The sequence below is a fragment of the Canis lupus genome, chromosome 37 (assembly GCF_048164855.1).
Source record: "Canis lupus baileyi chromosome 37, mCanLup2.hap1, whole genome shotgun sequence".
NCBI classification, from domain to species: Eukaryota; Metazoa; Chordata; class Mammalia; order Carnivora; family Canidae; genus Canis; species Canis lupus.
The window spans coordinates 23,233,656-23,254,408 of record NC_132874.1 but is presented as its reverse complement, the minus strand read 5'-3'; the positions used below and the strand labels follow the sequence as shown (position 1 = coordinate 23,254,408).

General features: G+C 51.5%; 1 protein-coding gene and 1 long non-coding RNA gene across 4 annotated transcripts in view; one reads left to right on the top strand and one right to left on the bottom strand.

Annotated features, from left to right (window-relative positions):
- The window catches only part of LOC140626202 (uncharacterized), a 16,717-nt gene extending 13,255 nt beyond the window's left edge, over window positions 1–3,462 (bottom strand). Inside the window, exons 1-3 of one of the 2 annotated variants that reach the window (XR_012025399.1) lie at window positions 2,771–3,462; window positions 833–1,001; window positions 609–726 (exon numbers count right to left, since the gene is read on the bottom strand). This is a non-coding gene — a long non-coding RNA (uncharacterized lncRNA). The remainder of the gene's footprint in view (window positions 1–608; window positions 727–832; window positions 1,002–2,770) is intronic. The other variant, XR_012025398.1, reaches the window with a different exon arrangement.
- On the top strand, window positions 2,342–20,753 carry NQO2 (N-ribosyldihydronicotinamide:quinone dehydrogenase 2). Of its 2 annotated transcripts, none has more exons than XM_072813813.1 (7): window positions 2,342–2,371; window positions 7,309–7,450; window positions 9,500–9,664; window positions 15,010–15,140; window positions 17,603–17,716; window positions 18,577–18,678; window positions 20,305–20,753. In XM_072813813.1, exons 2-7 carry the CDS (start codon window positions 7,444–7,446, stop codon window positions 20,479–20,481), a joined length of 696 nt encoding a protein of 231 aa, XP_072669914.1. In that variant the 5' UTR covers window positions 2,342–2,371; window positions 7,309–7,443; the 3' UTR covers window positions 20,482–20,753. The 2 variants fall into 2 exon arrangements, with proteins under 2 accessions (XP_072669914.1, XP_072669912.1); XM_072813811.1 differs by lacking the exon at window positions 2,342–2,371 and adding an exon at window positions 2,504–2,659.

Below are 20,753 nucleotides of genomic sequence, written 5' to 3'. Positions count from 1 at the left end.
ATGAACCCGGAGCGGCCACCCCTCCCTGCACCTGCTGTTTTCAGAGATGAGCCTGAGTCTGGGTCCCCCTTAGGGCCCGATTCTTTCAGTTCCCATACCAGGAACTTCCAAGATGCTTCTGGCACTTGCTGCTCCTCGGTTCCCTGGTCCTCCCATGGCATCCACACCACCCAGAGGTCTTACACGTCCCCGTAGCACAAGAGACCTGACAATAGGGTTACTTGCCCTCCTTGCAAGGATATCTACCTTCAGTTATTGCAGGGAGCCTGCATCTACCTTTTAGGATGACTCGTTTCTTTCTGTGACACAGAGATGATTTGAGGACGTCCCCTCAGTGAGTCAAGAGAAAAGGAGATAAAATATTTCACCTTTGGGGACTTTCTAGCACATTAGACAATGCCTCGAGCACTTTTTCCTCTGACAAGGGTTATTTTAAAATGAAAGCTGCCTCCTGGGCTCACAGGATAAGGCACGAGGGCATCTCAGAGAGGCCATATTCTCACTTCTGGATACATCGACAGCAGGAAACATCCATAGCAACCCAACTGGCCTACAAACAGCTTCAGGTATTTTCATCAGGAACATTATGAACACAGGGGAAACCTTACTTCTGCTTTATAGGGTCATCTGAGGACACCAGAAATCAAAGCATAGTTTGGGGAGGGTCCTTGAGAAGGTCACAATGGTAGGTGGGTTCTCAAATGAGGTAGCATAAACCAGAAAGAGCTGGGGAAAAAGAAAAAGAGATCATGAGCCTAAGCTGCTCACCAGCCACCTCTCTCTCTCTCTCTCTCTCAGACACACAGACACAGAGAGGCTCTGGTTCACGCACCTTTCTTGGCCTTGGACCTTCTTCTTTTGATCTTTTTCTTTGCAGAAAATTGTAGATTCACATGCAATTTAAGAAACAACACAGAGGGGCACCTGGGTGACTCAGCCGGTTGAGCATCACACCCTCCATCTCAGCTCCGGGCTTGGGCTGGATCTCAGGGTCCAGGAGCCTAGGAAGGAAGGAAGGAAGGAAGGAAGGAAGGAAGGAAGGAAGGAAGGAAGGAAGGGAGGGAAAGAAACAAAGAAACAACACAGAGACATCCCCTGTGCCCTTTATTCAGAATCCTCCAACGAGAACATTCGGCCAAAGGATACTGCGGTATCACAACCAGGATACTGACGCTGAGACAGGCCGGGACATTCCCATCACCCCAACCGTCCCTGTGGCCCCCAGCCACCCCCTTCCCAAGCCCTGGCAACTACTAATCTGTTCTCCGTTTCTATGTTTTGTCATTTCAATAATGTCACATAAATCCTACAGCAGGGAGCCTCTCGAGATTGGGTTTTTTCACAGGCTGTTGGGTGTTCGTGCCTCTTTACTGCTGTGTTGTGTCAAGTACCTTCATTTTGGAACCTGGACACCTGCCTAGGGATGGAGAAGGGAAGAAGCGGGAAGAAGCACCCAGCAGGACGGCTGTCCCCGCACCCCCCCTCGCAACCAAGGTCCAGTGCCCCCGCCAGAGGGGCGAGGCGGGGCAAGGTCAAGCCCGCCCAGGCAGGGGCGGAGTGAGGCGGGGGCGGGGCGAGCCAGGGAGAGGCGGAGCAAGGTCAGGACCGCCCAGGCGGGGGCGGGGCGAGAGGGCGGGGCGAGCCGGCAAGGGGGCGGGGCGAGCCGGGGAGGGGCGGAGCAAGGTCAGGACCGCCCAGGCGGGGGCGGGGCGAGGGGCGGGGCGAGCCGGGGCAAGAGGGCGGGGAGAGCCGGGGAGGGGCGGAGCAAGGTCAGGACCACCCAGGCGGGGGCGGGGCGAGCCGGGCAAGGGGGCGGGGCGAGCCAGGGAGGGGCGGAGCAAGGTCAGGACCGCCCAGGCGGGGGCGGGGCGAGAGGGCGGGGCGAGCCGGGGAGGGGCGGAGCAAGGTCAGGACCGCCCAGGCGGGGGCGGGGCGAGGGGCGGGGCGAGCCGGGGAGGGGCGGAGCAAGGTCAGGACCGCCCAGGCGGGGGCGGGGGCGGGGCGAGGGGCGGGGCGAGCCGGGGAGAGGCGGGGCAAGGTCAGGACCACTCAGGCGGGGGCGGGGCGAGCCGGGGCAAGGGGGCGGGGCGAGCCGGGAAGGGGCGGAGCAAGGTCAGAACCGCCCGGGCGGGGGCGGGGCGAGCCGGGGAGGGGCGGAGCAAGGTCAGGACCGCCCGGGCGGGGGCGGGGGCAGGGCAAGGTCAGGACCGCGGGGGCGGGGCGGGGCAAGGTCAGGACCGCCCAGGAGGGGGTGGGGCTCGGCGCGCAGGGCGGGGCAGGGCGCAGGGCGCCAGGACGCGGGGCGGGGCAAGATCAGGACCGCCCAGGCGGGGGGCGGGGCGTAGGGCGCAGGGACGCGGGGCGCGGCAAGGTCAGGACCGCCCAGGCGGGGGCGGGGGCGGGGGGCGGGGGCGAGGCAAGGTCAGGACAGCCTAGGTGGGGGCGGGCGGGGGCGGGCGGGGGCGGGCCCGGGACGTGGGCGGGGCTCCGGGGCCTTCGGGGGCAGCTCGGGTCCACGCGGCCCGGCCGCCCAGAGCGCAGTCGCGGCCTCCGCCCGGCGGCTGAAGGTGCGCGGCGCCCCGCGGGGCGGGAACCCGGCGCGGACTCCGGGAGCTGCGGTGTGCAGGGCTGCGGGCTGGGTCCTGCCGCTGCCCGCGGGGTGAGTGCCTCGCTCGCCGGGGTGCGGGGTTGAGGAGCGGCCCTTCCCGGACGCCGCCGAGCGCACCGCGGGCCATTCCCCGTTGGGCCCGGCCTTGGACTGAGCTCTTACCTACCGCGTGGCCGGTGCGGTAGCGGGCCCGCTGCCCCGGGAGCGCCGTGCTGGGAGGACCCTGGGGCTACCGACGAGGCAGGGCAGCCCGGGGTCAGTGTGGACGGGGGTGTCGTCACTAGGCCCGCGGGGCGCCGGCCTGGGCTGTGCTGGGTTCGTGGCAGTCGGTAGCAGAGCCTAGAAAAATAATCTCCAGCCTTTTGTCTTTCTGAGGATATTCGCCAAAGAAGTACAGGAAAAGGATGTGGGGGCCCCTGGGTGGCTCAGTGGTTGGGCGTCTGCCTCCAGCTCGGGTCATGATCGCAGATTCCTGGGATCGAGTCCCCCATAGGGCTCCCTGCTCCGCGGAGTCTATTTCTCCCTCTCCCTCTGCCGGCCGCTCCCCCTGCTGGTGCGCTGTCAAGTAAAATCTTTAAAAAACAACAACAACGAAAAGAATATGTATTAAAGGATACACCGGCTAGGAGTGCTATTTATAATTGAGGGGAAAATAGAAATAACTCAGGTGCCCAGAAGAGAAGTGGTCACAAATGGGCATGCATGCCTAGTGAGATGGTACCTCGCTGTTGGAGTGGCCGGCTCCAGAGCCTGGCTACAGGGAAAGAGGCGTAGGAAACATTAACCTTAGTAAAAGTGACAGTTATGTTAGGAGCAAAAATGGGTTTATTTGGGAATTGCGGAGGAATGAAATCTGGGACAGAAGCTTAGCTAAAGCCGTAGGAAAATCCCCAGAAGAAAAGGGAGGAATCCTGGGAGAGGGGAGGTTGGGAAGGCTGTTATAACCAAAAAGTCCATTGGAGTCAATCCAGAGTTCCAAGTATAGTGGCTTCTCATTGGCTGACTGTGACCGCCTCCCATTGGGTGGACTGTTGCTGGGGCAGGAGCAAACCTTTCTTTCCTGGCTGGGACAGTTAAATGTAGCATCTATGTGCAAGGTGCATCTCCCTCTTGGGTTTATGGTTGATCCAGTGATGGCGTGTGAGAGCGACTCCTGCTGGCCTCCGACTCCTTTCTAAATGACCTTTCCTTTTAACTTTCACAGAAATCAAATGAAAACGTTTCAAAATCAGCTTCTAGGTGCTGATTTTTTTTCTTTTTTAATTTTTATTTATTTATGATAGTCACAGAGAGAAAGAGAGAGAGAAGCAGAGACATAGGCAGAGGGAGAAGCAGGCTCCATGCACTGGGAGCCCGACGTGGGATTCGATCCCGGGTCTCCAGGATCGCACCCTGGGCCAAAGGCAGGCACTAAACCGCTGCGCCACCCAGGGATCCCTAGGTGCTGATTAAGATGAAATAGTATACATTAAAAAACATCAGAGCAAAACAAAACAAAACAAAAAAATCAGAGCCCATTTACTGTGGTACATGTAGTTTAAGAACCTGTTGACCTAAAAAAGAGAGCCAGTTTTTTTTACCAGTAAAATGAGTTTATTCAGGGATGCCTGGGTGGGTTACTGGTTGAGCGTCTGCCTTGGGCTCAGGGTGTGATCCCGGGGTCCTGGGATCGAGTCCCACATCCCGCTCCCCACAGGGAGCCTGCTTCTCCCTCTGCCTGTGTCTCTGCCTCTCTCTGTGTGTCTCTCATGAATAAATAAATAAAACCTTTAAAAAATGAGTTTATTCAGAAAGAACAGAGGAATTGTAATTTGGAACATGCAAACTATGGCAAACCATAGATCAGTCTGGAGAACAAAGGAGAAGAACCTTACTTTATAAAGAAAAAGGAGGAAGTTGGGAAGGGCTGCTTGGAACAAAGATCTGTTGAATCCGTTAGAGGAAAGCAGGAGTTCAGGGTGGTGATGGTTTCTGGTGGTTTGTCCCTGACTGAAAACTGGGCAAGAAAATCTTTCTTCCTCCTCCTGGGGTTGTGAAATGAATGTGTAGGAAGTGAGTTAAGCTGTGAGGGAAAGTGTGGTGACAGATTCCCTGCAGGTGTCCTGACTCCATTGTAAATGAGATCTCCCTTTATTAATTTTTATACACCACACGGTTCCTTTTTTCATTGAGCCAGGTAAGTGCCTCCTTTCTAACAAAGAAAACTGCTGCTGTGCAGGGGCCTGTTAAGGAAGGTGAGGCAGGAGTGAAGGGCACCAAACATCTAGTAAAAGAGCCTGGTTTGGAGTCTTTTTTCTGATTTTGGACAAGTCGCTCATTTCTTGGGCCCGTTTCTTACTCTACAAATAGAAGAATGGACAAGATGGGAGTCACAAACTCAAACACCAGGTGGCCAAGGGTGTGATGTAAATACGTAAACTGATCTAAGCAAAACAAGAGGGAATGGTGGGGCCTGGGCCTACAAGAAGAATGCATGCCTTGTCATGGGCATTAAAATTAAAGCATTTTCTGCAAACCAAAATGGAATCTTGGGTTATGGTGTTCCTTGAGCCTGCAGTGACCTTTTAAAAAGTAATCAGAGCCTATCATTCTCCCACTGAAGATGCTCCAATGGCTCTCTCTCTGCCTGCCGCTCCCCCTGCTTGTGCGCAGTTAGGACTGGCATAAAATCATAAAATCCTTGCCCCTGTCCCACAGACCCCACCCTTCTTCTTCTTCCTTCTTCTTCCTTCTTCTTCCTTCTTGTTCTTTCTTCTTCTTTCGGAACCACAGACCAGTCAAACAGGCTTTCTTGAACATTCCAGGCCAGTCCGTCTCTCAGGCTCCTCACTTGCTGTTCCCTCTGCCTGAACCTCTGATCCTTGCCCAACAAGGCCCATATCATTCTTCACCTCCCTATTCCCGGAGATACTTTCCTGGACTGTTCTATGTAAAATAGCAAATGCACCTCTGCCATTTTAGTCGCAAAAGTACTTTGTCGTCTTGTCACGGTCACGATTACTTAGCATTATTAGCACTCATCACTATCTAGAAGGTTCTGGTTGCCTTCTCTGCCTGCTGGTTTTGTGTGCCCCACCCCCACCAGCCCCGGCCAGAGTAGAATGTTCCTTTCTCCCTGGTCTTACCCCCGGGGTCTCAGCCTCCCCACCTAGTGCAGTCGCTGGCCGGCCGGCCGGTGACCCAGCTGAATGACTGCACAGACTGAGTTGTGTCCCACTCACTGCTGTGAATGGAAAGTCGACTCCCAACTGCATAAACCCGATTCAGAGGTTGCTCTCCTCTACCAAGAGGTCTGAAGGTTGCCAATTCAGAACCATCTCGGCTCCAAGAAAGCATCAGGAATCCAGTTGCTCTCATATTTCTGCTCTGCCATTCTTCGTCCAGAGCCTCTACCCCCAGGTGACTGAACCCCAGCCACCTTCCACAGTGCAGCTCGGATGCAGGCCAGTGGCAGGGGCTGGAATGCCCTCCCACCCCCGGTCTCCCCCTCCAGGGATGCACCCCAGGAGCCCACACAGTGGCTGCTGCTTCACCCCTGAGTGGAAGGCCGGGAAATGTTGTAGCTACATGAATGAATGAATGAATGAATGAATGAATGAATGAATGAATGAATGAATTCAGGGACTGTTGGCAAAAAAACAAGAGGGGGTGCTGGGTAGCCAGAGGCGGAGTCAGAACTGTTGGGGCAGGAGTCCACTTGAGCAAATGAGCAAGGATTTGAACTCCCCTTTGAGGAGCCATGGCGTTCTGGCACTGCCCATCTGTTGGCCGCCTCCCTGCGGGCCTGGGCTGGCGGCAGCTGCTGAGCCTGGGCCGGACCCCAACCTGGCCATGAGGAGCCCCATCTCCCTCGGCCTTTGTCTCTGAGAAAGAAGCGGCCTGGCACAGCGGGGTGCAGCACCTCCACCGCCACGGGCTCTGGGGGTGCCCTTCCTGGCACAGGCAGCGGGGGTGTCTCCTGGCGTTGATGAGCCAGGAGGGGGGAGCCAGGCCTCTCTTGGCCTTGAGGGCCTTTCGAGAGAATTCACGTTTTTCCAGGGCCTTTTTTTTTTTTTTAAGATTTTATTTATTTATTCATGAGAGACATAGAGAGAGAGGCCGAGACACAGGCAGAGGGAGAAGCAGGCTCCATGCAGGGAGCCCGACGTGGGACTCGATCCCGGGTCTCCAGGATCAGGCCCTGGGCTGAAGGCGGCGCTAAACCGCTGAGCCACCCAGGGGTCCCCCCCAGGGCCTAACTCTGCACGCCGCCGTATGTACACCCACCTGTCTCGCTCTCGCAGTCATCCTGGGACTGTGCACACTGCAGGAGACATGGTAACTACGAGTTTTTGCCAATGCTCCTGCCCTTTGTTCAGCTGTGTTGATTATTTGGGGGAGGGGGAATGTGGGAGAGGGAGGAAGGGCACAGAGGCATCTTCCTGCTTCTTATCATATCTCATTTTCTAGAACCCCTTCATTTTGGCTGCCTTCATGGAAGGTTCTAGTCCTCTCAAAAAAAAAAAAAAAAGTCTTGGTTTTGGCACCTTGTGTGATTTGTCCTCTGAGACTTAAAGTCTCCAGGTGGTTCCTTGTCCCTCTTGAGAAAGCTTTTTTTCAAACACGTCGGCCTGTCCTTCTTGAGGCCTGGCGTTGGTACGTTGACCGCACCACATCTCCACGCTTCCCTCAAGTGTTCAGGTGTTTGTTTTCTCTTCCAGATTGTTGGGGTCGCCGAGGTGATCGACCACGTTGAAAGCCTGCAGCTCGCCACGCTCGATCCTTCTGTGCCCAGGAGCAACAGCAGACCCTCCCTTTGGTAGTAGTCAGAGGCGGGGAATCCGTCTTCTTAGGACATGGCAGGTGACTATTAGCTGTGCAGGGAGATAAACTTTTCTAAGTAAAAATTTTAATTAGAAATTAAGTATGTAATAAAAATCCAGACAACACCGAAATGTATAAAACTTGTTTTGTTTTTAATAGGAAACGCTGTTTGGAGTTACCTTGTTTTATATTTTCTTAGTCATTTTATTGTCCATTTCAACCCCATCAGAATATAAGTTCCCCAAAAGTGACGGCCACGCTCCTCTTGTTTTTGCTCTGCCTCTGGTCCCTGGAACGATACCCAGACTATAGTCATGCTCGGTAAATGTTTATTGAGCGAATGAACCCCAGGAGTAACCATGGTTTTATTTTTTTTTAATTTTTTTTTAAATTTTTTTAAATTTTTATTTATTTATGATAGTCACACACACACAGAGAGAGAGAGAGAGAGAGAGAGGCAGAGACACAGGCAGAGGGAGAAGCAGGCTCCATGCACTGGGAGCCCGACATGGGATTCGATCCCGGGTCTCCAGGACCGCGCCCCGGGGCCAAAGGCAGGCGCTAAACCGCTGCGCCACCCAGGGTTCCCAACCATGGTTTTAAAATTCAGTATGACTCAATTTTTAATTTTTTCCCTGCTAAACACCACACACACACACACACTCACACACACTCCATTCTGCACCTTTTTTTTCTTTCAACAATCCATGACATAAAAATTCTTTCATTTCAGAATGTAAAAATGCACCTTGTTTGACACAGTGTGGTGTAGATTAGGGTTTCTTAACCTCAGCACTACTGACATCTTGGGCCAGTAATCCTTTGGTGGTGCCATCTTGTGCATTGTAGGATGTTCAGTAGCACGTCTGGTATCTGTCTGCTGGATGCCAGGAGCACCCTCTTCCTAGTTGTGAAAACCCAGAGTGTCTCCAGACGTTGGGGACCGTCCCCCCAGACAGGCAACACAGCCCCCATTGAGAACCATCGATGGAGATGTTTCATTTATATCCGTCGGTAGAGTTCCTGTGTAACGGATGAGTCTGAGGAGTTAAAATGAAAATGTTAACCATTAACCTAACCCATAGAATCCAACCTTTACACCCATGTGAGTGCCCAAAACTGTATGCTTCAAAGTACCATTTGTATTTCCCCCCATGGACCTATAATGAAAAATTTTAAATCAAGAGTTCAAGGGATCCCTGGGTGGCGCAGCGGTTTGGCGCCTGCCTTTGGCCCAGGGCGCGATCCTGGAGACCCGGGATCGAATCCCACGTCGGGCTCCGTGCATGGAGCCTGCTTCTCCCTCTGCCTGTGTCTCTGCCTCTCTCTCTTTCTCTCTGTGTGACTATCATAAATAAATAAAAATTAAAAAAAATAAAAAATAAATCAAGAGTTCAAGCGTTTTAGCCTTCGACATTACCAAGGGCAAATGTGAACAGAAACCAACGCCGCCTCCCGGGAGAAATCAGTCAGTACGTAATCTCACCCGAGCAAGGGAAATCCTGCTTCACAGGCTGTTGGTGTTCATGACACAGCCAGGACCCGTAAGACCGGACTGTTCTTAGAATCTCTGTCATCAGCCTTGCCACCCAAAGCAGGGCTCCATCTGGGCCCTGCCTCCCCCTGGGATTAGGGTCTGTTTTCCCTACGTTGTTGAGGTGTTCCATCTCAGTGGGCCTGGAGGAGGAAGCAGAGCTGTGTATCCGTAGCTGGTGCCTGCTGAAGTAGGGTTAGCAGGAGAGATTAGTTGTGGTGACTTTCAATTTTGGTGTTCGTCCACAGAGCAAAAACCTCTGATGGGGAAGACCCACAATAGCTTGGGCTTTTAAGGAAATTCGTGGTGTTATTTTTGAGGAATCATAATTTGACTCATTTTATGTTTGTATATTAGTAAACCCAGGCGATGGTGAGCTATAATTGGATTTTAGAAAACATTCATTATTTTAAAAACTATCACCCATAAAAGAGGTTGGTGTTTCTCGGCTTGAGCCTATGATGCGCCTACATGTTTCATTGTTACCTTAGTCTTCGTGGAATTTTGACAAAGAGGAATTGTTCTTTAAGAGAGTCATTTCTTTTCTGATTCAGGCAAAAAAGTCCTCATTGTCTATGCACACCAAGAACCCAAGTCTTTCAATGGATCCTTGAAGAAAGTGGCGGTGGATGAGCTCAGCAGGCAGGGCTGCGCCATCACCGTTTCCGATCTGTATGCCATGGACTTTGAGCCGAGGGCCACGAGGAAAGATGTCATAGGTGAGTCACGGGGTGAACAGTTTTTGTTTTTTTAACTTTCTTCTTTCTAGGTGTTTCATGGAAAAAAATGTTTTGAAAAAACTAACCATGGTGCATAGTACCCAGTTCTGAAGCAGAACGAGTCCACGTGGCAAGTCTTTTTCGCATCCCTGTCCCCAGCCACCCAGTGTCTGCCCCCCAGGTCACCAGGGTGCTCACTTGTCTCTGTTCCTCCAGAGACATCTGTGCTGTGCAAAGCGTTTGTGGGCATATCCATCCATCGTCTGTCCCCTTTGTTTGTTCAGAGTGGTAGCAGGCTTTACAGGTTGTTTTGCACATTGCAGCCGTTTTTACTATCAGAGTATTCATTGTGTGGAAGTGTCCTAGGTGAGGTGGCCCCTACTGACGGACATTCCAGGGCATTCCTGATCTTTGCTGTCACAAACAGCGCCGCAAGGAAGAATCATAGCCACACACATTTTCCTACGTATACAGATGTCACCTAGAGGTGGAATTGCTGCCAGAGGGAAGGTGCATTCTTGATTTTCATAGATAATATCAAATGGTAAATGTGCCAGTTTACACTTGGCACCAGCGATGTTCGCAAGTGCTCATTTCCTCTGCATTACCGATTTTTGATCATTGCCAGACTGTCAAGTGAAAACTGGTCTCCCAGGATAGTTTTGATTTGCCTTCCTCTTATTGTAAGAGAGCTATACTGCCTTTGTGTTTATGTAAGACGCATTTTCTTTGTTTTCCAGCTGCATTGAGACATAATTGACAAAAAGTTATATATATTTAAGGTATACGACATAATGGGGTTTTTTGGTTTTTTTTTCTTTTTTTTGATTACTAGTTTCGGAGGTAGAGTTTAGTGATCCATCGATTGCATACAACACCCAGTGCTCATTACATCACGTGCCCTCCTTCATGCCCATCACCCAGGTACCCCATCCCCCACCTACCTCCCCTCCAGCGACCCTCAGTCTGTTTCCTTCTTCTGGTTTGTTTCCTTCTCTGTTTTTACCTTATTTTATTTTTCCTTCCCTTCCCTTATGTTCATCTGTTTTGTTTCTTAAATTCTACATAGTGCTATCATATGGTATCTTTCTCTGACTGACTTCTTTCACTCAGCATAATACTCTCTAGCTCCATCCGCATTGTTGCAAATGGCAAGATTTCATTCTTTTTGATGTCTGGGTAATATTCCTTACACCACATCTTCTTTATCCAGTCATCTGTTGATGGACATCTGGGCTCTTGCAATAGTTTGGGTATTGTGGACATTGCTGCTATAAACATTGGGGTGCAGGTGCCCCTTTGGATCATTATATCTGTATCTTTGGGGTAAATAACCACTTGCACAATTGCTGGGACGTAGGGCAGCTCTATTTTTAACTCTTTGAGGAACCTCCACACTGTTCTCCAGAGTGGCTGCACCAGCTTGCATTCCCAGCAACAGGGTGAGAGGGTTCCCCTTTCTCTTCCAATGTCTGTTATTTCCTGTCTTGTTAACTTTAGCCATTCTCCCTGGTGTGAGGTGGGATCTCATTGTGGTTTTGATTTGTATTTCCCTGATGCCCAGTGATGTGGAGCATTTTCTCATGTGTCTGTTGGCCGCCTGGATGTTGTTGGAGAAATGTCTGTTCATGTCTTCTGCCCGTTTCTTGACTGGATTTTTTACATGATGTTTTGAAGGCATTTTCTTAAGTATTCTTTTGGAAAAGCTAAATGCTTTTAGCTTTTCATTTATATTAATATTTTGTATTATACTTATAAATATTTATATTAGTATTTTAATAAAATATTTAATATTTTCTTTCCTGGGAATTGTCTGTGTATATCCCTTGTTTATTCTTCTATCTCTTACTGGTTTTAAAGAGCTCTTTCTATATTAAAAAGTTAGTTTCTAGTGTGGGGTATGAATTGTGAATACATTTTTACCAAATTTATGTTTTCTTTTATTTTGACTTTGCTTATGGTGTTTGTTTGTTTTTTTTTCCATGCAGGATTTTATTTACCTAGTTGGCTTTTGATCAGTCTTTTTCTTCCATGACTTCTAGATTTTGTGTCACGCTTATCTACATTCTAAGATTTTTTTAATTTGATAGTTTTGCCTAGTATTTGACCTATTTCAAATATGACAAATTTCAAAGTATTGATAGTTTTGCCTAGTTTTTGACATATTCAATATGACAAATTTCAAAATATTTTTAAAAAATATTTTGTCTACTTAAAGTTTATTTTGGTATATGATGTGAGGTATGATTCCAGTATTTTTTCTAAGCATCTACTGAGTTGTCTCGTCACCATTTATTATATGATCCAGCTTCTCATTTAAAATGCCACCTTCATTGTGATTTAAATTCTCAGGTACATTTGATCCTGTCCTATACTTTGTATTTTGTTGTTGTTGTTGTTGTTTTTCCTATTGGCTCATGGATTCAGTACCACGTGGCTCTAATTATTTTGGTAAATGCTACAATATCTGATAGAACTAGGTCACCTAGTTTGCCTTATTTTCTATTTTTTCTAGCTAGTTTTACTTTACTTTTCTATAAAATCTTTTGAATTAACTTCCCAGATTCAAAAAGTAACCAGATGATATTTTTATTGAGATTCCATTAAATTTACAGATGAATTTTTATTATAGTGATCTTATCCAGGAGAATAGTATGGCTTTTCATTTGCTCACATCTTCTTTTACAACCCTGCAGCTCTCTTTACAAGTTTTCTTCATGCAGATCTTGCATGATTTTTGTTAATTGGTTTTGTTTCTCTAAGTCAAGAGGATTACTGTTTGCCTGTGTGCATATGTGTGTGTGTGTGTGCGCGCTCGCGCATGTGTGTGTATCCAGCCATGACTAATTTCCTCACCGTTCGTAGTAGATTTCAGCTGATTCTCTGGGGCTTTCCTGATAATGCAGCCAAATCATCTGCAAATAATGACAATTTCGCCTCAGCTTTTCCAGTATTTAGTACCTTTAATTTCCTTCTGTTTGCAATTGTAGTAATGCTATCTGAAGATTTAATATTTAGTATTGATAGTAATAGCTTAACATCCCATGTCTTCGTGTCTTTCTTTTGTTTTAATAAATCAATCAACAATTTTCACTTAATGAACAACAGAGGGCAGCCCCGGTGGCGCAGCGGTTTAGTGCTGCCTGCAGCCCAGGGCGTGATCCTGGAGATCCTGGCTCGAATCCCATGTCGGGCTCCCTCCATGGAGCCTGCTTCTCCCTCTGCCTGTGTCTCTGCCTCTCTCTCTCTCTCTCTCTGCGTCTCTGTGAATAAATAAATAAAATCTTAAAAAAAAAAAAAAAGAACAACAGAGCAAGGACTAGGAAAACAGACTATTATGTTAAGGAGCCACTGGTTTTTAAGTGGTTAAAGTAATACAAACTTACTGTAAAAAATATTTTAAAATACAGCGAACAAGGTGAACGTAGGGTAAGCAGTACAAGCCCCTTTTCACCTGTACTCCATCGTCCTACACTGTCCAAAGAGACAAATTAATTTAACCTTTTGGTGTAGATTACCATGGATCTTACATCAAATATCCATGTAAATTATAGTTTCAAAACTCTACAGGTACAGACGTAAATGGTGCCACGTCATGGGACTTGCCTTATTCACTTAGAGCCTTGGAAGTCTTTTTAATGATTGCACAGCGCTCCATCATACGTAATATGACTTACTTGCCAGTTCCCCTGTTGCTTTGTATTTACGTTGTTCCCAACTTTTATCTCAAGCCATGTGCCAGTCTTTCTTTTATGGCTCTGGGTTTCGTTGTCTTGCTTAGAAAGGCCACCCCAAACCCACACTTATAAAAATATTCTTATTTTCCTCTGATACTTGGATACCTTTACTTTGAGATTTACTTTTTAAATTTACCTAGAATACAGTTGGCCTACGCACATTTTATCATCTCTATTTACCATTACCAGAACCACCCCCAGGCTCTGCTGTAGGTTCCACGTGTTGTGAGTAGCTAAAACCCCACCTGGAACCTGCCTGAGAGAACATGACCTCTTGCCTACAGCAGTTACCCTCTTGGGGTTTCCTGTCAATACAGAACCTTATACTGAGGACAGAATCAGTAGATGCTCTTTGAATGAAAATCAAACACAGGCAGATGAAAAAAGAAGCAAAGAACACGGACATATTTCTAAATTATGAGTCTATTGAAAGACCATGGATTCCGTTCTCTTGGTTCTCCTCCACACGGTTGGGGCTTTGTCTGCTCCTCTCCAGACCCCGTGTGGCGGAGTGCTTCACACGGGCCTCATTGTCCCACCTCGTCCTGCTGCCACTGAGACCTCGGTGGCATTGAGCTAGCCACCAGCCTCTCTCTCAAGTCTCGGTTTCCTCTTTGGTAGACTGGGAATTCCACTTACCGGTGACTGGAAAGATAGAAAAGGCAATGTGTGTGGAGCACAGCACCTGATAGGTAGGAGGTCCTCGTGCGAACGGTAAGCCCGAATTAATGCTGATTAATGCCTTTGATGAATCCTTCTGGTTGACTAGATCCCAACTGAAGGCGTAGCTCGAAATCTCTTTCGTTCTAGCTGCCGTGGGCAGTGCTGTAGGCTCTAGCCGAGACCCGTCCTCCCACGGCCCACCGCTACCGCCTGTGTCCGCCCCCCACCAAACTTGCTCTTGAATCACTGCTGCTACAGTGAGCTCGTCCAAACTCAATTCAGAGCATTTATTTACTTTCCCTGCATGAGCCATCTGGCTCTTCACATGCAGGAAAAGTTCATGCTCCTTAATGAGGCTAACAAGACCTGGCGCATCTCTGCCCTCATCACCTGCAGCCCTTCTGGCCCCTCACCCGCTTCCCCAGGGGTGCCTCTGGTGGCCCTTTCCTGGGCTAGCTGGGTTGTCGGACACCCTGCCTTCTCTGTGTCTAAGGCCCAGAACGTCCTGTCTCTTCCCCCCCGGGGCTCCAGGCTGCCTGGTAAACTCCTGCTCCATCTTCAAAGCCTGGTTTACAAAGCTCTTCGCTAACCCAACCAAGCAGAGCCAGCCACTGCTGTCCTGAGTCAGGCCACATGCGTGATTGTAAGCTGGGAGGCTTATCTGGCCATAACGTCAGACTGGGCTTGCTAACTCTTGTTTCTTATGTTAATCACTTGGGTATTTATCTACTCTTATTGGATGTTGAGTCCCTTGAAGGTAAGGACAGTAGCTTCCCCTCTTGATTCCCATAGCCTGACCCCAAAGCCCTACACCTGGTGGGCTCTCAGTGACTATCTGGCAACTTGCTTTGGGGAGTCCAGGTAACGGCGATGCCAGTGGGATCGGCCAGGACGGGCTGTGGGGGCGTCTGTGAGAGCGAGAACATTTGGCCTGTTCTTCTCCAGGTGCTCTCTCTAATCCCGAACTCTTCAATTACGGGATGGAAGCATATGAAGCCTTTAAGAAGAGGTCTCTGGCCAGTGACATAACCGATGAACAGAAAAAGGTTCAGGAGGCTGATCTAGTGATATTTCAGGTTTGTTTTCCCCTGATTATTATAATGAATTAGATTCATTCTTTGTACAAGCTCTTTTCAATGACTGAGTTTCACACTTCTAGAAATGGTATTAATATTGTTAGCACATTTGCACACTTATTTATGTCTAGTTGGGTAAAGAGATCCACGTGGCCAGTATTGTTCATTCAAAATCCTGACACCGGGCAGCCCAGGTGGCTCAGTGGTTTAGCGCCGCCTTCAGCCCAGGGCGTGACCCCAGGGTCCTGGGATCGAGTCCTGCATCGGGCTCCCTGCATGGAGCCTGCTTCTCCCTCTGCCTGTGTCTCTGCTTCTCTCTCGGTGTCTCTCATGAATAAATAAATAAAATCTTTAAAAAATAAAATAAAAATCCCGACACCCGGGTAAATAGTGGGAAATTCCCCTTTATCCCCGAAGTCCACAAACCTCTGCATCAGGCAAGTGGAACTGCCTTCATTCCCGTCTGATCCCCACCCTACACAGGCAGAGGCTGCATGAAAACCAGGTTTGTCCACACGAGCATTTATGCAGGTAATTCGGGCCAAATGCAAGTCGTGCCCTAAATATCCTGATCATGAAGATAAAGTCTTCTTTTGTGTCCTTCCTGGCCCTGGTTGCCTCAGCAGCCCACCTTCTGTGCGTCATTCACAAATCGCCACAGGCCAGGACTGCTTCCCTGGGCCCTAGCTCCTGCAGGCTGCTCCCCGCACAGCCAGACCCGCGTGTGCCCACGAGCCAGCCCTGAGCCTGGCAGCAGAATAAACACGTGCGTTTTGGAAGGTGTCGGGTGGACAGAAATCCGAGTCGACTAGGAGAAAGGAATTTATTCTAAGGGCCATGGGCACCTGGGTCTCCTGGGACCTGAGGACGACCAGCTGGGCTTCAGGGGCCTTGGAACCGAGGCTCGGTCAGCCCTGCGCTCCCCGTCTGCTTGTCACCCGCCGCTGCCGCATGCCGCCTCTGTCCTCGCCCGCTGACCCCAGGGCCTGCAGTCTCCGCATCCGGAGCCCCGGGGGTGGGTCCGATTGGTCCAGATCGTGTGTTTCCAGCGCTGCGTAAGGGCAGGGCATGGGTGAGGGACCAGGACCACCACGTGCCGGGGGGCGAGCGCGTGACCAGTTTGCGGGGGGACCCACGTGGCCAGAGGCAAAGTCCGCGGACCCTTCGTAACCTGAGGCTCCGGGCCGGGAGGAGGGAGCGCCTCGCCGCCTCTGCTGCCGCTGCCTCTCCACCGTCGCTGGCGCCGGGCCTCTCGGGCCTCTCGGGTCCCTTGGGCCTCTCGGGTCCGGGCCCGGAGCTGCCGATGCGGCGGGGGCAGCCGGTTCCCCAGCTGGTTCCCACGTGGCCGCATGCGGTGCGCCGCTGCCCCGGAGGCTGCCCCGGCCCCGCAGAGCCATCCTCGGCCGCCGGTCCTCGCCCCTCCCGGTCGGGCCACGGGGCGCCCACTCGCGCTGGCAGCGCCGGCAGCCGAGGCCTGTTCTTTCGAAGTGGCCTTTCTTTCTCCCTGCTCCATTTCACAGCTTTTTCCTCTGCTTTTCCGCTTCTCCTGATGCTTTGCCCAGAGCGCCTGCATGGTCCGTCTATTGTTCCTCCCGCACAACAGCAAGGAAAGTGTCACTGGTCAGCGCTGCTCAGTGACTGGTCCCCTTCCCCGGCCGCGCATCCACTTGCTCCCAAGCTCTGCATCGCGGCCTTAAATCCTCCCCACGATGCCGTCACCTAGTAGCTGGTACGAAGCCCTATCTGCAGACCAGGAAAAGGAGGCACAGAGCGGTTGAGTGATTCGCCAGCATCACACAGCAGCGGGCTGTGTCGCCTGAACGTCCCTGCCAAGTCCTGTGTTAGGTTTATAGCAAAAGCACCTGAAACACGGGCTTCCTTCTGCTCGTCACGGGTTATTATGTGTTTGTCTCCCGTCATTCAGGATGATTCGGGACGTAGTGTTAGGGCTTCTATGGGGACCAGGGTGGGCGTTAGGTAGATCGTACTGCTGGGGTATGGAATCCAAGGGTAAGGCCTTGGTCTGTGTTAGAAATCCGGAGCTTCTCAGAACTTCCCTCAGGCTGACTCCAGACGGCAGGTACCCCGGGCACGGAGAGGGCAGACTCTGCTGCGCCCTTCCTCTTGCGCCCCTTGATCGGATCCGTCCCAGGCACTGTAGCCACAGAGCCAACGTCCCCGGCTAGGCCAATGTCCTAGGGCCTCCCACCCGCTCCAGGACCAGCCCGAGGGGCTGTCAGACGGGGGACACAGAGCCACCCGGAACGGCGCCCAGGACCATTGTCCGCGCTGCCTCGCCCGGCCCCACCACACTGCCTGTCTCGGGGTGAAAGGGAGGAAATGCCCAGTCCTGTGCTGCCCCCCGCTTGTCCTCACCTGCCCAGCCACCCGGAAGGATTCAATGGTGGGATTGAAACCTGAGCAGCCCGCAGCACCTGTTTCTCCTTGGTATGTGTCCCCAGTTCCCGCTCTACTGGTTCAGCATGCCGGCGATCCTGAAGGGCTGGATGGACAGGGTGCTGTGCCAGGGGTTCGCCTTTGACATCCCAGGATTCTACGATTCCGGTTTCCTCAAGGTACGGATCACTGTGTACTGGGGGGTGGGGAGGGCATCCCATCAGGTCATGTTTCTAGTTTGCTTATTTGTAAACAGAATACCGATTGAACACCAACTATGGTGTACTTGGGCAAGAAAAGTGTGGTTTCTAAGGTCACGGGGCTTTTGTCTAGCGAGGAATATAGATGCATCCACAACTAGTCACCCACCTGGCCGAGGAAGGCCTGGCCCGGTGCCGCGGGAGGGCCACGGCGGGCCCCACGGGAGAGGACATCTGCTCCGTGACGCGGAACTGAGCCGCCGGCTGCCTCCTCGCCTCTCGGCTTCAGGATAATGTGACCCTCGTGTTGCAGGGCGAGGATTGCACGGAACCCGGGGGGTGCGCAGTGCACAGTAGCTATGGATTTCTTACTCAGATCATTTCTTACTAAAATAAACAACATTTTAAATTCGGAAAGCCTCAGAAGATAAGTGCACGTAAGGAAACTATAGGGTCACAAGGTCCGTCGTGGATGGTGAAGTCATGCCACCACCGAGGGAGTGGTCCTGGGTGCCAGGGCCTCGCTCAGCCTCACAGCAGCCCCCGCAGCCAGCACCTGGGCCCCACCTGGGTCCCACCTGTCCACACCGGGCATCACCAGCCCGCCGTGCTCCAGGCCGGGGCGCATCAGAGCCCTGGGTCCGCTTGCTCCGGTCCGTCCCCTGTGGCCGCGGGGGGTGGCCGCCACCTGTAGCTGGGCTCGAGCGGGTCACCGCCTGTCGCTCCCGAGGGAACTGACCTCGGACCTCCGTCCTGGGCGTGCTGCACCTTCGTGCCGGTGTCCCGTCTGTTCGTCTCCCCCGGAGGCCGCGCAAACGCGTCTGCTCTCTCCTCCGCAGGATAAACTGGCCCTTGTCTCCTTAACCACGGGGGGCACAGCCGAGATGTACTCCAGGAGCGGCGTCAGCGGGGACTTTCGGTACTTCCTGTGGCCTCTCCAGGTACCTGCGCTCCTCCCGCCCCTCTGGGCCCCTGCCGCTCCCCGGGTCCAAAACAAGCCTGAAACTGAGACCATTGTGACTCCCCCCACACCGAGCAGAAGCAGTTAGAACATTTTGCCCTTTTAAATTTCTTCCTTAGCACCAAAGAAGTCGGCCAACAGGGAAAACTTGTATTTATTACAGTGACAGCCTTTGAATCTCCTGGGTGGAAGCTCAGCCGAACCTGCTTAGCTGACATCTGCCCTGCAGCAAATCGAGTCACCCCGAGTCACCCCACGTGTGCACTGAGCACAGGGAGGCCGTCCGCATCCCCTGGCAGTGCCCTGGCAGGAGGCCCCCAGGGCCAGCGTTCCCGATGGCCTCACGCCCACCACCCCCTGGAGGCTGTGCCCGTCCCCAGGGCCCACACCCCTCTCCGGGCTCCCGGGACTCGGGGCTCGGGGCCTGCTCTCGGGGGGATAGCATCCTGCCTCTGCACTCCCTGGGCCGTCCCTGGACGGGGGGTGGGGGGCAGAGCATATGCCAGCAGGCCGGGGTGTCCCCGGGTCAGGCACCCCTGCTGAAGGCCCAGGAGCGGGCTCCGGTCAGGTGGCCACATCCTGGGCACCTGGAAACTGAGATGTAAACCCTTCTTCTGGGATTGTCACGAAGGCACGTTTGTCCAGGGAGGAGGAGGTGACACATTCAGCAGTTGTGACCTGCTTTAAAAATGGAGATCATGACCTGTGGGCCTCTCGCCCTGCTGACTTGCCCCCTGGTAGGGCAAGCCTGGGCAAAGCTGTGGGTTTTAAGGGGAGGAGTGCAGAGAGGGGAGATTGAGGTTTCTGGAGAAACATTGTCTTCTTTGAAAGGAGACGGGATGGTGATCCCATTCAGGGACGCTCCGCTGAAGACAGTGGCAACTTACAGGCCTCGACCTCCGTCTCCACAGCTCAGCTAGTCTCTTAGGGCTTGTTAGCCACGCTTAAATTCTTGTTTTTAAAACAGCTTCGTATTTTTTTTTTTCATTTTTCAGAAGTACATATTATTAAAAAAGAGTGAGGCCATAAAATATAAAAACGGAAAGTCCTCTTAATTCCTCCCTTAAAAATAATGACTTTTAATAATTGGATGTATTTCTTCCTGGCCCATACATATTTTTATATGCCTGTATTTTATTTTTAGGGTTATCATGTGTATGTTTTTACATAAATGGTATACCACAAACACTGCTTCATTTTTCTTATTATATTTAGTCAACACATCTCAAAACACCATACATGGACACAATAGCTAGAATAATGTCATAGCATTCCAGAATAATCCATCGTATGAATGTACCATGATTCACCTAAGCATTCAAAACCATAAGGAGTACTGCCTGAGTCAGATGCAAAGATTACAGATTAATCTCAGGATCTGAAATTTCCAGCTGCCCAGAGTTCCATGTCTCACTCGTAAGGGCCCACGTCATGAGGTTATAGGGCAGTTCAGTTGTTTTCGGTTACCTAGTAGCAGCAGTCAAGTTGTGCTCTTATTTTTGGAAGGCTTATTTCCGGGCCATTTTCCCCCCTTTTAATCCTCTAACTGAACAACATGTAAAGGATGCGGCTTCTGATCGGTTCTCTGCTGTCTTTGTGGCCACAGCATGGGGCGCTGCACTTCTGTGGATTTAAAGTCCTCGCCCCGCAGATCAGTTTTGCCCCTGAGATCGCTTCTGAGGAAGAAAGGAAGGCCATGGTGACATCCTGGGCGCAGAGGCTGAGAACCATCTGGGAGGAGGAGCCCATCGACTGCTCGCCTCCTTGGTACTTCGGGCAGTGACCCTTCGTGCCGCGTCCGCGTCGCGGGAGCTGCAGGCACCGGCAAAGAGGAGATGACCCTGTAATAAAACGAAATTACAACAAAGCGAACTGGATACGTTTGATGTCAGGTGGGACCGAGCGTCCCACCCCCAGACCCAGCCTGTCAGCCGTCGCTGCTTACACCGATCCTCCCCCGACTGACAGTATCATTCACCAGGCTCGCTTGGCTCCTCTGATGTCTTTCCATCTCCCTGTGTTCAACCTTCGTGGGTAATCTTGTTTTCAAACAGC

Coding starts and splice junctions, on each gene's coding strand:
- NQO2 (XM_072813813.1), top strand. Junction 9,665..15,009: donor CACGAGGAAAGATGTCATAG/GTGAGTCACGGG, acceptor GTTCTTCTCCAG/GTGCTCTCTCTAATCCCGAA. Junction 15,141..17,602: donor CTGATCTAGTGATATTTCAG/GTTTGTTTTCCC, acceptor ATGTGTCCCCAG/TTCCCGCTCTACTGGTTCAG.